Source organism: Danio rerio, chromosome 1, assembly GCF_049306965.1.
Source record: "Danio rerio strain Tuebingen ecotype United States chromosome 1, GRCz12tu, whole genome shotgun sequence".
In the NCBI taxonomy this organism is placed as follows: Eukaryota; Metazoa; Chordata; class Actinopteri; order Cypriniformes; family Danionidae; genus Danio; species Danio rerio.
Genome location: NC_133176.1, coordinates 28,683,887 through 28,700,654, shown reverse-complemented (window position 1 = coordinate 28,700,654; position 16,768 = coordinate 28,683,887). Strand labels below are relative to the sequence as shown.

General features: G+C 39.6%; 1 protein-coding gene across 5 annotated transcripts in view; it reads right to left on the bottom strand.

Annotated features, from left to right (window-relative positions):
• bnc2 (basonuclin zinc finger protein 2) overlaps positions 1–16,768 on the bottom strand; it is a 191,238-nt gene that overhangs the window by 153,096 nt on the left and 21,374 nt on the right. The window contains 1 exon segment of one of the 5 annotated variants that reach the window (NM_001327750.1): positions 8,693–8,923. Within the exon segment in view, the coding sequence (NP_001314679.1) occupies positions 8,693–8,830 (138 nt within the window). The 5' untranslated portion in view covers positions 8,831–8,923. 5 annotated transcript variants of the gene reach the window in all.

Sequence of the window (16,768 nt, the reverse complement as noted above, 5' to 3'; positions counted from 1 at the left end):
TTGCGTTTGAAGGTCGAGTCTGGCAGCCTGGCAGTCCAGGCAAGTCCTCCTCTTCAGGCTCTCTATGTCTCTGCAGATTTTCACCAAGCTCACAGAGGGTGCCCTAGCAGCCCTTCAGCTCGCAGGCATCTATATACTCAATTATCTCAACGACTGGCTAATTTTAGCCCACTCACAGCAGCATTTATGCACAGAGACAGGGTGCTCCGGCACCTTGACCTATTGAGGTTTGAGGTCAAACAAGAAAAGAGCAAACTCGCCCCTGTGCAGAGCATCCTTTTCTTGCGTTGAAGCTGGACTTGATAACCTTGATGACGCACCTCTGTGGTGAGACCACCGAGCTGATGCTAAACTGTCTGAGAGAGTTCAAAAGGAAAATAGTAGTTCCACTAAAATCTTTTTAGTACTCCTGCGCCATATGGCGTCTGCAACTACTATCACACCGCTCATATTTCTCCAGCCACTGTCACACCGCTCATATTGCTCCACATGAGATCACTTCAGCACTGGCTTGTCAGTGGTTCTTTTTCCTGATCGAGGGCTACCTCGGCATGGATGCACTGGCCCTCAGGGCATGCACAAATATGCGTTTCCCCCAGTGAGCCTGCTAGCGCAGTTAGTGTGCAAGGTCAGGGAGGACAGGAGCAGGTCTTGTTAGTTGAGTCTCTCTGGCCCAACTGGCTTGGGATGTCAGAAGTCTCCCTCCTCGCGACAGCCACTCCCTGGCAGGTCCCTTTGAGAGAAGATCTTCTCTCTCAAGGACAGGGCACCATCTGGCACCCTCACCCAGATCTTTAAAACCTCCCCGTGTGCTCCCTAAATGCAGAGAGGAAGACTAAGATAACTCACCGATGGCAGTGGTTAATACCATCACTCAGGCTAGAGCACCCTCTCAGAGGCATGCCTACAACCTGAAGTGGAGTCTATTCACTGAGTAGTGTGCTTCTTGCCGAGAAGACCCCCGAACTTGCCAGATCAGCGTTGTGCCTTCTTTCCTTCAGGATAGGTTGGAGCACAGGCTGTCGCCCTCCACACTGAAAGTTTATGTGGCTGCCATGTCCGCTCATCATGATGCAGTGGGTGGCAGCACCGTGGGAAGGAATGACCTCATCATCCGGTTCCTCAGAGGCACGAGGCGATTAAATCCAGCCCATTCATTCAAACCACTCGACTCAGTATTCTTGAGATTTCTGCCCCTGAAGACAGCTCTGCTAGTCGCGTTGGTAACGATTAAAAGGGTCGGAGACCAGGGGGCATTTTCGTTCAGTGACTCGTGCCTGGAATTCGGGCCGGCCTACTCTCACTTTGCTTGGGTATGTGTCCAAGGTTCCTACCACACTATTTAAGGACCAGGTAGAGAGCCTACAAGCGCTGCCCACGGAGGAGGCAGACCCAGCCCCTTCATCACCGTGCCCTGTTCACGCTTTGCAAGTTTATGTGGAGTGCACTCAGAGCTTGAGATCCTCTGAGCAGCTTTTTGTCTTTTATGGTGGTCAGCAGAAGGGACGTGCCGTATCTAGAGGTTGGCCCACTGGATAGTGGATGCCATCTCCCTCGCTTACCAGAGCCAGGCCGAGCCGTGTCCCCCAGGGGTGAGATTGCACTCCACTCGGAGCATTGCATCTTGCACGCGGCGCCTCTATGACAAACATCTGTAGAGCTGTGGGCTGCGTGACACCTAACATATTTGCAAGATTTTATATTCTGCGAGTGGAGCCGGTTTCCTCAAGGGTGTTAGGAAACCCTGGTGAATGAGAAAAAAATCGGTTAAGGTGCTGTAACACACTTGATGCACCTTACACAGAGATACATGCACTTTCTCGCTGTCAGTTGAGTTTCTCACTTGGCGAACCCTGCAGAGTTCCTCTGAGGTCCCTAGCAGTGGAGGAGTCAGGTAATGGCCCGTTACATTGTTGGCATACCCGCTGGTCAGCCCACGTTCTGGATAAAGGTGCCTGCTATGCACGATCCCCGCTGGCGATCCCATATGCTCACTCAGCCACGATTTAGTCCCCCCTTATAGGCGGGCTCGTGTCTTCCCTCTCCGCTAACCATGTTTTCATATAAGTCATTTTTAATTGTTTAAGTTGTGACATTGAAAGAAAACATGCACTGAAGAGTAAATGCTAATCTAATACAAAGGATAACAAATTAAATATCAATAACTTGATCATATTATAGTCACTGTTTTCTTTATGTATAATTAAAATAAAATAAGAAAAAAAGCCACTAGTATTTTCACCAAAAAAAAAAAAAAAGATTTAACATATTTTTATATTTCTATATCTATAATGTCTGTTTTAAATATCAATTTACATTTCCAAACATTATTTTGTCATTTATCGTAAATATACAGTAAGATTATTGATAAATTCTAAAGAACTTTGGCAACATCTCTAAGATGCTTAAAAAAACCTACCTGCAAAGCTACATTACTGTTCAAAGGTGTAGTCACTTGTGTGAAAATACAGTTTTTAAGATAGCTTTGCAGGTAGGTTTTTTGGAGCATCTTGGAGATGTTGCTAACATTCTTCTGGATTTGCATGGATCTTCTGAATGTGTATATATTTTTTAAATAAAATTAATCTAATTGTAATTATAACTGCTGTTGTACAACAAATGGTGTGTACATTAATATCAGTGCTTAGAATGGTAAATATTTGCAATGAGCAATACAGTATGAGGGAATGCAGCATGCTGTTGATTTCCCTGTCTGAACAAGGCTAGATCAAAACTCTGCAGGACTGTGGCTCTCCAGTATCAGAGTTGGCCACCCCTGACTTACAGTATTACACCATAGTGTATGGTTTGAAAACGAATACATTTTTAAAGCTTGCATCCATACATAACTTCACATGATTTTTCCAGCTTAGTCAGCTCTGTGGCTGGTACAATGTTGTTCTTGTGTTTTATAAAACAATTTAATATTGAATAAATTTTAGATTTAGGTTTAATGGAAGATGCCATTTTATTTTCAAACGTGATAAAGAGTTAACTTTTTAACCAGCTTCACTCATGGACTATTTGATTTATAAACTGCAGTATTACATGCACAAACCTACATAATAAAGCTGACACAACATAAAAAAGTGTAACAGGAATATAGCACTTCCACTTAAGCCATAAATGAAACATGTTTAAGCGTGTCTTTTACGAATCCACCCTGCAGAACACCATGTCACATTGGCATAATGTGTTATTTACATATGTGGATTCTAAACTCATTTGTGAAGACTTACATGAGCGTGCTTGTACCATGCTGGTGTATGTGTGACAAGTTTCTTACCACAACATTAACACCTTACATATTTATCAAGTTTTTTTTTTGTTTTTTTTTTCACAAGGACACATTTTGCAATACTTAGGTCACATTATTCACACAATTTATCTTACTTTCAGCTTACTTTCAAGATTAAATGTTACATCGCTATTGCATTAAAGCAATCAAATCAATTTAGTGTATATATCAGACCAACAAATTATTCCACTAACTACTCATAAAATAACAAACAGCATTGTATTTTGGTTTAAAAACATGTTTTATGGTTCTTGCAAACTTTTTTTTTGTGGCGTTAATCTGTAAAGGTTTTTGTCTTATTGTTTCAAGTTTAATTGTCAGTGTTTTATTTTTAAAATTAATATTTCAGTGTAAACATTGGGAAGGACTTGCATGTATGAATAAGTGTTTTATGACAAACTTTGATTGTGATTGTCACTAAAGCCTTCTCCATGCTTTATTTAATCTCAGAATTTACTCTTTATTATGTTTTTTTTTTTTTCTAAAGTTTTAAATGATTGTAATGGAAAACAGCTCATACCATATAATGAATTCTGAAATGTGTCTCATGTTTAGTCATTTTTCATCGGACCAGTGACAGCATGTGAATTTTTAAGGGACAGCCTGGTTTTCAATAAGACGACTCTGCATGAAGTAATGGAGAAATTGCACAGAGAGGTAGGACAAGCAATTATAATCTGCTACAAGCCCCACTGGACAAGAAGTGATTTACTTGGAAAGCCACCTCTTTCTGTACTCAACTAACTGCTTGCCAGTCCATTCGGGCCCATGACAGCCTTCCAGATGTCAATCAAATTACCCGCTATTTACTGCTGATTTGGTGGTGTCATTCGCAATATTCTTCCCCTTCATTGATGACTGAGCCAGGAGTGGCTGGGGAGGAGGAACAGGAGGGAGGTGGGACAGCAGTGGAGCGGAGAAGACGGGGGTCTCTGTAAAATGTCATATGTCCACTTATTGTCCCAGATGAGGCTGGGGGAGGAGAGACGAGGAAGGACATCTTCCATTTTGAGGTGCATTGCAGCGGCGCATGCAAATCTGACCCAGGGGAACGACAAGCACTGCTTTTAATGGAGTTCAGGAAAACTCATTTTACAGAGCCGAGACTCAGCAGATAATAATAATAATGCATTACGATAGGATGTGTGTGTGTGTGTGTGTGTGTGTATCTGTGTGGTCTTCAGTGATCTTTACAGTATATGACTGATAAGCACCTTAGACTGAAGGCATGGTTTGTAAGTAATAAAAGAGATGACACAATAATGGTTCTCTTTTTTTAGTGTATTGGCCCCAACCAAAAAGAGCAATGAAAGAAAGAAAGATTCGATTTTCTAGACGAACTCTTTATTTGGTTAACTGATCATAGTAAATAATATGTGGTGGGCTATACGTTTTTGTTTGGTTTATGTTATATTCCTATTTAATTTACAGTTTTTCTCAGTTGTTTGATTCATTTCTCAAAACACAATTTACATCTGCACAACAGTCCATGCATTTCACAAAACAATTAGTCATTTGCAGGGGAAATTGAGTAATTATTTCTCATTCCTTCCAAAAAATTGCAAATGCTTTTGGACATGCATCAACTGCTTTCATACAACTCTCTGCTGTTTTATAACATTATCATTTGCTTATGTCATGCCAGTCAAAATGAACTAAACTTGTAAATGCTCTACAGACAGTCCATATTCCAGACCTGTGTGTGTTGTAGTTTCATTTCCAATATATACGGCTATATTGTTTACAGTTACGCACAGCTCTACCCAAAGGAAGTTGTAAATAAGGGTGTATTTATTCTTTTGCACAATGCTGTGAATAAATTAGAATTTGGAGTAAAAATGTGAAACATACATATTTAGGGTCTTGTACTCAGATACCTCACTAAATGCAGTGATGTCTAACTTGACTGTAGTTTTCAAATGGCTGTGCAAATAGTTTAATAGTGCTGTCTTGAGAATTTTCAGAAAGTGTCACCAAAATCTGACTTTTTTTGCATTGGAAAAAACTTATTGAGTAAACTTTCATAATGAAAACATGACAAATTCATCTGACTATCTTGTTTATAAACAATGGTGGCAGGACTTTTAAGCTGGATGACATTATCCGTGTTTCCACTATCGCGCCTAAAGCTTTCTTGGGGCCAGCGGATGGCCTTTTCGGCCCGCCGAATACCTTGGGCCAAAGAGGCCCAGTCGGGGCTTCGGGGCAGAGTGAAAGGAGAGGCGGGGACAGTTTTTCAATCACACACGAGTACATGAGCCAAACACATAAACAAATAAATTAATAAGGGAAAGAAAACATCTGGAACAAATTATAGGCTGGGGTCTTTTTGTGTATGATCGCCCTTATGTTTCACTTTTAAATGTAAGGTTGTTACATAAAATAATAAAGTAATTTAAATTTTTAAGTGACTTTTCTTTGCTCCATCCTCCTTGATGTTTCAATAATGCATAATAATCTTTACACCATATTAAAGACACAGCAGACAGTAAAGGTTTTCGAGAGTTTTTGTCAAGTTTAAAAGGTGTGTTTGTGCGTGTTTAGATGCCTGTATGTGTGTGTGTGGCTTTTTTCTTTTATTTTTATTGTTTTTATTTATTTTGAAGATAATATACTATATGAATACAACAGAAAGACTTTACACTTTACAAGTTTCGTGTCCATTTTTGTAGGCTCAAAACAATAGAGTTATATCTAGATAAAATAGCCTATAATTAAAAAAATTACAAATATCAGATAAAATAAAATAAAAACCACATAAAAACTTATTTTTTCAAAAGCCTCTGTGAAAAAAATTATTCTAAAATAATAAATTAAATAAAAAATTATTCTAGATATTTTCTAAAAACAATAATCACTGGAGAATGTTTTAAATATTATTTATAAAGTATTTGGATACAATGATATTAATCAAATCATGCAAACAGAGCATTTTCGGGGTGAGTGAAAGCAGAAACTAGGCGCCCTTTTTTCTGTCTGCAGATGCGCAGCACTTTACAGATGCATCGGGGAAAACTGCAAGTTCAAAATGTTCTGTGTCCTCAAACAAGTGTGTATGTTTTTATATGACGTAGTAAAATTAAAAAAGGAAGCTTATACACGAAGAGCTTTATTAGTGCATAGCTGCTGAGCGCAACGAAATATAGGGTATATTTTATTACGTGCTGCTCTTATGTGCTGAAACACTGAACACTTTCCTTGACTTAAGATATAATAAGCAACATCTTTAAATAAAGGGAATCACCTAACTTAGTGTCATAAAGCTTATAGGGAAAAATTCATGTGTTAGTTCTCTCCGGAGCATTTGGGATGAGTGCGGGACAGCGTCTGTCTAACTGAGGATGTTATAAAATACATTTTATATTGAGTTATTAACGGAGAATTTTATATATGTGGTTTTATATTATGGATGTGTGCGCTCCCTGCGCTGGGTCCCTCCGTTAGTGGCAAGACCACTGGATTTCGATGCCAACAGTCGGTCGGCGAGTAAATGAATATGATGAATGAGAACACACAGGTATGTGCATATAGACATGCATTGTACTGCTGTACAGTAATATGTCATTTGTTTGTTTTGGTTGTCGTAATTTTAATAGTTTCGTAATGATGTGGTGTGCTTTATCTGCCTGATTCCCGCTGAAGTGAGCGGATTGAGTGACGTTCGATTTGGGAGATGTTCTGGGGGCGGGGTTTGCGTGACGCGCTGCGAGCTACTAGCCCGACAGTGGAAACGCGACATGATTTCGGCCTCACTGCTCAACCTCCCGGGTGATTGGCCCGGCCTGGCCCGATAAAAGCCCTGGCTCGCACTGGCCCGATAGTGAATAATGCGGCTACTGACACTTTCGTTGACATTAATACTTGCTTTTGATGAATGAGCTATCTAATTTGAGCAAGTGACACCCTTTCGGAGGTTATCAGCTAGGTTTTGCAGTTTGTACTAATTGTTTTGAGACATGCATTAACTGTTGTGCAAATGTAAATGTGTTGTGAGAAATGCACTAAAGCCACTGAGAAAAACTGTAAACTGCAACAGATTTCAGCATTTGCATTTATTTAAATACACAAAACAGAACTCATTCATTCATATAAAGGAATAAACCGCCAACTAATCCAGCATATGTTTTACGCAGCGAATGCTTTTCCATCTGCAACCCAGTACTGGAAAATATTCATGACCCTCATTCACTACAAGCAATTTAGTTTGTTCAATTCACCTATAGCGCATGTCTTTGGACTGTGAGGGAAACCGGAGCCCCGGGAGGAAATCCACACGAACACGACTAACAGAACTATCGCACCAAAGTGTGATAATCAAACCAAAGTTGAACACACCTTAAGACATCATATCTTGTACTACAAGAATGAACAATATTTAATTGTCTCAAATATACGCCTTTTTCCAAATACAGCATGAATCAGTAGTTGGCTTGCAGCTTTTGCCATCTAAAGGAGTTCTTTTCCAATGTGACAAGAAGAAAAAACAGCGACTGAGATGAAGAAAAAATTGCACACAGAAGAAAAGAGCAGACAAGGTGTAAGAAAAAAGAGGTGGAGCAGAAATGAGTGTCCTGATTGATGTGGTTTGATTCAGTTTCCAACGTGTGGAGACATTTTGGTGCCTTCGGCAGTGAGTTGAGTAGAGGGAAGATCAGCAGTGTGCTTCAGTTGAGATGAGCCTTTCAACATTAAAGTCTGCTGATATTCAACATATACCATAAATCTCCCTTTTATGGACCTTCATAATTGGGACCAATGCATGCAGGACAGGGAGGTTTTTTTTTTTTTTTAAGTGTACCTACAAGCTTTCTCTTATACTAAATGCTCTACTTCAAGAAATGTTCCTCTAAATTGGCTCATATTTGTTGCTGATCTGTATATGCAGTCTGGAACATGGCATAAAAAGAATGAAACACCTCTGCCTTGCTTTCTGACAGAATGTTCTCAGGGCAGATTAGGCACGACCTGTCACAGCACTGACACTGAGTTCTTTGCCACCGCACAGCCCCCTGATACCGCTCCTGTCCTGACAAGAACAAGCACACCTACAGGCACCACACCTTCCCATCATCCCCCACTCCAGAGACACGCTGAACTCTTCTAATCTAGCCTTAGTCATACTGAGATTCTCGCTGTTCTCGGCATGCCACTGCTGATAAGTTAGCAACTGCGTTTTGTGCATTGTGGGCAATGCTCAGATCTGCTACTAGCCCACAGAGGCCCACAACCAATCAGCTGGTGACTGAAGACAGCGGCAAGCCCACCTCTAAACATACAGACACACACACATACACACGCACACACTCACAAACACATTAAGCCAGTGAAGAGGAAACTTCCTGTGGGCCGCAGGAGAGGCACACGGTAATCACTGTCTCTCTACTGGAAAATTACCTGAGCTGATTTCTGCTCCAATCTGTCTCTCCTGTCTCTTGAGAGGGGAGGTAGAGGGACACATCCCATCATCTGGAAGCCGAGACGTACGCGCTTTCTTGTCCTCCTAACTTTGGCCCAAGTGACATCACACCGCATTTATTAGAACCACTGGAATTTGCCAAGCTCAGTTGCCTTCTCCATGTGCTTCAGGTTTGTCTGTCTGATTGTTGGCCATATCATGACACACCACGCAAGGAAACAGAGAGGGCATGAGAGTAGAAACAGAGGAGAGTGAGCAGAAGGAGGAGGGATAGAAAGTTAATGTGCAGGATGTGCTGCCCTGTAATGAAGGCTAAGCCCTTCAGGGAGCTTTGCACCCCACCCCCAGACCGCAGCAGTTAAGAGTCTGATTGGGGATAATTGGGCTGGCCTTCACTTGAAGTTACTGTTCGGCTGCACAGTCTATGTTCGCTGTCATAAGACCAGGCCTGAGAGGACCTCTTATCAATGCCACCTGGTGTCATAAAAAAAGATTGGGCATCCCCACAGGGAGAAAAAAAAAACATTTAAAATATGTTTCTTTTTGTGCTAATTGTTTTAATGTATTGCTTCTCAAAATGTAAAACTAATGCTTTATTTTGTATATACCAAGAAATACCCTTGATTGTGTACATCATATTATCATAACGTATTAAACTAGTAAATAAATCAATTCAATAATTTTGAATGAACCACATAACAACTTACAGCTTGAACTAACCAAGACTTACAAATATCTGAATTATGCAGCAGTAAAGCATAAAGCAGATGTCGAATTTATTTCAAGGGTTCCATTCCTTTACTTTTTTTTTACTATTAAGTCAGTGTATCTGACTGAATTGTCTAAAAAATAAATAAATAAAAAAACATATATATATATGTATAGGCTGCACAGTGGTGCAGTGGGTAGTACATTCACCTCACAGCAAGAAGGTCGCTGGTTTGAGTCTTGGCTGGGGCAGATGGCATTTCTGTGTGGAGTTTGCATGTTCTCCCTGTGTTCGCGTGGGTTTCCTCTGGGTGTTAAGTTTTCCCCCAAAAAACATGTGGTATAGGTGAATTGGGTAGGCTTATATGTCCCTATTGTATGTGTGTGAATGACTGTGTATGGATGTTTCCCAGTGATGGGTTGCAGCTGGAAGGGCATTCGCTGCATAAAACATATTCTGGATAAGTTGGCAGTTCATTGCGCGATGGCAACCCCAGCTTAATAAAGAGGCTAAGCCGAAGAAAAGAAAATGAATGAATATATGAAGAGTTCAGATGCAAAACCCTCTAAATCCATCAGACCTCTTTTCTTGTAAATGAGCATGTTCTATCAGGCTCGTATAATTAAGTTTGAAAATTTTATTTTATATGTAATGATAAGGTTATTAGCAAGTGAATAAAATACCCTTTTTTCAAAAATGTCAATTTAGACAATTCTTTGTTTTTTAACAAGGTACATTTTTTGTCAAAACCAGCTAAATCCACTTCTGCGTTTTATGCAAAAACCTCTAAATCCACCTATTGAGACAAGACAGTGTATCTAGTTGAAAATCACTAAAGATGCAATTAGAAATTCTATTACCAAACATAAAACACATTACACAAACCACCTAAAATTAAAAATACATAATCTGTCAAGTATGTGGTGATTTATTCAGCTATGATAAACCAGGGAAAAAGCAGAAGGAAAATGAAGGAATTAAATCTGTAAAGTAAGTGCATTAATCAATAACATCAAGACTGACATCAATTAAATCTTAACAATCTGTTGTCATTTCTGATATTTGGGATTTAGATTTAATGTAAGCACAGCATTGTAAACATTGTAAGCTAAACTTGGTAGATTCCAATAATGTAGGGTAAACATTGTGAAACATTAATATCTGTGCATTGTCCATTAATATAAAAAGCGTATCATATGTAGGTATTATGAAGTACTATAAATAATGTATAGTTTTATACATTATATTTATCTTTAAAAAAACAGCCTAAATTCTTGACCTTGGTCCCGTGTTTATCCGCATAGCATCCTTGTGAGATAAAAGAACGCATCTTAACTCTGTCTTTCCTGAAATGGAGTTGTCGTTTAATGTATAGTAAATCGGACTCATTCAAAGTAGCGTCGCTGCGCAAAAAATTGTTATGAATGCATGTTATACTTCCGACTGTACATTGTGTTTTCTTTTTCTTATAATGCAGTTTTTATAATGCAGAGTTTTGAGGTAAGGTACATTTTAAGTTGCCATTCACTGACAGTCGGACAGGCTCATCCAGTTCGTCTTTTAAAATCTAAATCGAAAGCAGAATAAAACGCTCTTCTCATAAACATATGATTCGATTTGCGCCTTCTGATTGGTTCTCGGGATATAGCGGCTTTTGCTGTCAAAGGCAAGTGACACTTAGCGGCTTTTGTCAACCAACTATCATTTCTGAATGCGCTGATGCTGGAATTTGGATGATTAGAAGCAAATCTAATTGTTGATGGTGTACTACTTGCCTAAATTATAAATATATATGTATGTGTGTGTGTGTGTGTGTGTGTGTGTGTGTGTGTGTGTGTCTGTGTGTGTGTACATTTTTGTACAAATTAGTGGTACAGCACAAAACAAAGTGTCACATCATTGACCAAAACAAGAAACCAAACTCTAGCAAGCTTTCAGCTCTTAATTAAATGACCTGCCAATAGTGCAATTGTACTTAGCTCATGTTCTTGAGGCATATGTCAAATTAGTACTGGCACACTCTTTACAATACAATGAGTTAAGGCACATACTTGCAAAGTCAATGCATTTGCTCTTCTGTACGCTTTCTAACACTTGTTAATATACACTGATCTAGGCAATTGAGTCACTGACAATACGGCGCCTGTCACTGAGCACAAAAGGAAGTGTGACCCTTTAAAGCCTCACAAGGGTCATTCTCAGGGTGTTTTGTTATGTGTTTCTCTTTTTCTGTAAGAGACTGGAGGTGAGTAAGCCGCATGCTATGGAACAACACACAGCAGCACAAGCAATCAGGAGGGTTCAGGAGCCTTTTTCCGCCCCTGACCTGGAAAGTGCACATCAGCACTCGCACTCAGCTGCTGCACTGTTCCGACCTTAACATGCTGACGGGGGAGTGATAGGGGAAAGGGGGGGTCCTGCTTTTTGTTTTGAATGGCAGGAAATCCCTGAGAATGTTTTCTGTACTCCTGGTGACAATCGGTAAAGGGAGAGAGAGGCAGAGTAACGCAGAGAGTGAGCAAGAGGCCAAGTTTTGCCCCTTTTGCCCTCCCCTCCTTCTTGCCCCAAGTTGTCTGGGAGAGGCAAGTAAACATGCCCTTAAACTCACAAAAGCACACACACATTCATAGCTACAGTACTCCTCCCAGATTTCTCTTTCTCCAGCAGATTTCCCGTGGTTTGCAGGAGTGGCTGTGCTGCTGTGTGCTGGGAGGATGGAATGCACAGATCAGACAAGTGGAGGTGTTGGGCAGAAACACCAGTACTGTGCACGCCAGGGGTGCCGCCCAAACCATTAACATCTCTCTATTTCATGCTAGACTTTTTTTTTTTTTTTTGCTTCTTTTTACCTTTATACTCATTCTCTCTTTAGTCATTCAGTGGAATTTCTTGAATCCTTCCCTTTTATTATTTGACATTTTATCTCTCTGATTTTTGTTCTTATTTTGCTGATTTGTTCTTCTTCCCCGCACGTTGTACCCCAATGTTGTGCATTTTGATTAGAAATTAAAATTGGGTTAATGTCAAAAACCAAAGTCAGGCCGAAGTCAATGTCCAACATCAGACAGACATTGCATTTTGGTTATTTTCCATCGCAACCTAAAAACAACTAAATATCAATGTCTAATGATGTTACACCTTGACAATGTGTGGACATTACCAATATGACGTCTATCAGACATTGGATTTTGGTTGCCATACCTGATGAATAAATGTCAATATTTGACATCAATATGACTTTGGTTTAAGATGATGGCTCGACATTGGATTTTGGTCACTTTCCAACACAACCTATAAATCAACAAAATAACAATGTCACTTCACGTCATTATTGGACATCAACATAACATTGTCCTTAGACACTGCATGGCGACCTAAATCTAACCAACTTTTAATGTCTTATGACGTGTGTCTGCTGGGTTCTTTCAATTTGGCTGTAGACCTACGCTGGGTCACAGTTTTCTACCAGAATGGTTTACATTCTAAAGACGAAGCCCATTCTTGTCCAGTTCTTAAGCAAGCGAACTGAGGCCAGCTGTAAACCAGCTGAACAGCTATTACCAGAGAAAAAAAAAAAACATGATGCATCCTGGTTTTTTTGCAGGCAGTGCGGCACTTTTGCTTTCTTTTCACAGTAATGAGAGTGATTTTAGCATTTTGTAGCTCTCCTATAAACTGCCAGTTCTTTCTTATGTCCTTGCTGGAAAAATAATGAAACTGAAAGCGCTGATTCACTTGCAATCATACACACCAGGTCACTCTCTCGCATACACTTTTTTTAGATATATCCAGACATGCAGAGTCATGTAAGCACAATGTTATAACATTGTTCCACTGATGACTTTCCAAGAAAAATATTATGTATATAAGTATTTGCATCAAATGAACGTAAAAAATCAATATCATGAAAAAAAATCTGTTGAATATCAACATTCTAGACCTTAATTGCAGTTTAAAATTCCTTTTCAAAATAACCTTTTTTAATTTCTCTGAAACTTTCAGATTACAACTGTCCAAAGAACTGTCAAGCACATACAAATTCACTTAGAAGACCCGATAAACTTGTTAAATGAAAGATTTCTTTTTATATGATCTTTCAGTTATTTTTGATGAGTGAAGGTTTAGGTGTGCGACCTTTAACACAGATAAAAGGAAAGAGAAAATTTCAAAAATTGTAATTCTTAAAATTTGGAAATTGGAATGAAATGAGGATGTGTTGAACAGACTTTTCACCTAAGAAGAAAATGGACTCACTATTTACTTACTCTTGAGTAGGTTTACTTACCTTATGAGTTTTTTGGTTCTGTTGAACACAAAAGAAGAGATTTCGAAAAAAGCTGTAACAATTGACTTTGACTTAATAATTGACCAGCTTTCTCGAAACAAAATATTCTGTCATCATTTGCTGACCCTTTTCTTGTTTCAAACCTGTTTGTACACAGCAGAAGATATTTTGAAGAAACCTGTAACTACTGATTTCCTTGGTTTTTCATTTCTCCTTTATGCAATTGTTGCAGGTTTCCAGCTTTCTTCAAAATATTACACTGTAAAAAATCCAACTTACAAATTATTAACTCAGTTTAAAATTGAAAGTTAGGTGGACATATTTTTGAGCTCAGAGTTGAATTTACTTATAAAAACGATTTAACTGCATGTTTGGAATTGTTTGTTCAATGAAAGTAAAAAAAAAAAAATAATAATCTGTTGAGGAGACTTTGAACATTTAACACTGTAAACAATAAAAAATTTAGGTAACTTAAAAAATTTTAAGCAACCGGCAACAAAAAAAAAAATGTTGAGTTTATTCAATGGTTGAACTTGAAGTTGTGCCAAATTATTCTGATTATTCCACGACTTCAACCACTGAGGCTTGATAAACTCTTTGCAGACAGTTGCTTTAAACTTTTAAGTTAACTCATTCATTTATTCATTTTTCTTGCCGGCTTAAACTCTTTATTAATGCGGGGTCGCCACAGTGGAATGAACCGCCAACTTATCCAGCACATTTTTACGCAGCAGATGCCCTTCCAGCCACAACCCATCTCTGGGAAACATCCACTTACACTCATTCACACCCACACTCAAGCACTACGGACAATTTAGCCTACCCAATTCACCTGTACCGCATGTCTTGGGACTGTGGGGGAGACCAGAGCACCCGGAGGGAAACCCACGGAACGCAGGGAGAACATGCTAGCTCCACACAGAAACGCCAACTGAGCCGAGGCTTAAACCAGCGACCCAGCGACCTTCTTGCTGTAAGGCGACAGCCCTACCTACTGTGCGACTACGTCGCCTATGTTAACTCAACCTTTTTATTTTTTACACTGCATCGACTGTGTTCAACAGAAAAAAGAAAGAAAGATAATCAGGTTTAAAACAAGCGAAGAGTGAGTAAATGATGACAGAATTTTTACTTTTGAGTGAACTATGCATACCCTTAATGATAAAATGTTCATGTTTAGCTGAAATAACTCTTAAAGTCTTCCTCAAATCACAAACAGACTTGTTAAGACTTTTAATTCAGCATGTTAAACATAAACGTCTGCCCGCTTCTTCAATAAGATGACTATTCTGAGGCTGACTTGATTCTTTTGATACTCCGGGTTCCATTTCATATCTCACTTCCACCTCTTCGCTATTGGTGAGTGATGCCTACTGCCAACTATAGCAGCCAGAAAGCAGGACACTTCTCTGACCACTTTTTAGATTTTAGACTTTTTACAGTGAAATGAACTTTGTCACTTGTAGATTTATTCAATACTGCACGTGCCTTGCTAGAAGAAGACAGGACACTGGCTCTATTAGAAAGCCACACTGTGAGATAATGAAGTGCATCTCAGGATCAGAAGCGCTCTGTGAACTCACCGTTGTTGAAACTAGCACCTCAATTACAGTTTCAAAAAATGATTTGCAACATTTAATCACAGCTATCTCCTGTAGAACTACCTTTAGAGGTGTGCTTGCGTCCGCTGGTTTTACACCAAATCATTTAGAGCTCAAAAATCGAATTAAACAATGCAGATGTTCAAATGGAAAATATGCTCACGGTATGCCCCTGCCGAGGAGGCTGAGAAGACCCTGTCCACAGTCAAATGGAGCCCCCACTGACCCTCAAATTACATTTCTCCCTTGTTATTACCACTATAAATATCACTGCACACATTTTTATGGCTCTTGTTATCGTCTGCATTATTCATTGTTCAGGACTTTTGAATTATCTTATTGTGTAAGTGCGCACAAATGCACAGTTACAACCCTCATATTTATTTACATGTGTATGGCTCGTTCGAGCGCTTGTTTTATTTCGCTTTTTTAATGAGCAACATAGTGCTGGCAGTAGAGTAGATGTGACTAAAGCCAATAAAGCTGATTGAATAAAAGCAGATGTCTGTCTGCAATTAAAGCTCTTTTTATAAAATCTGCAGCGACGGCCAATCAGCTCCGTGCCAAAGCACCCTTTGATATCACCTGCACTGGAAGATATGACAGCGCAATCCAGGAGGGACGAGGGGCCCAGAATGGAGAAGAAAAAAAGACGTGAAAGAGTACAATACGTCAAAAAACGTTCTAGAACCTTCTGCGCAAGGTGTCTGAGCTTGTAAGATGGTGTGACTAAAGCTAAGAGGGAACAGCATAGGGTGAGTCACACCACAGATGTGCCTCTGTTGACTGCAAAACGAACCAATGAAAGACATCATGTCCTACCCAGTAAACGGCATCAAAAGTGCACAGAGAGACAAGGAGGTGTTACGCGAAAATGTTGAAAGTGAGCAAAATGGCATGCGGTAAAAAAAAGTCTGCAAATTATGCATATTTTACTCTGACATTCACTGCTTCCAGATGATGGGCATCAGAGCTGTCCGATGCAAGTAGTGAGGGTAACCAGCTCTCTCTCTCTCTGGGTTGTGGGCATCTGAGGCTCTAATGACGGGCTTGCATGGTTAACGCATCCTTTTAGCGCATTGCGACTCAAGTGGGTGGAAGTGAGTTAAGAGCAGGAGCAGGAGTGTAAAAGTAATTGAGTTGTAATCCTGACATATGCATTTGAGTGACAGGCAGTGCCATGTTAATGCTACAGTGACGCCAAACTCTGGCCTTTCAGAGCATCAATAAGGCCCCATTGAACACATTAGGAGGAAATAAGTGCCTCTCTTCTCACATTTGACAACTCAGCAGGGACGGGACAACAGAAGAGGACATTGTAGAAGGATATGGATAAGGGTCGATTTGTGACACTTGTGTCACCTTCAATATAATGCTATGTTCTTCAAGTAACGGATAGAATGCTATGTTCTTCAAGATGGACAGATGCAAAAACATTTATGTATATATATATATATAT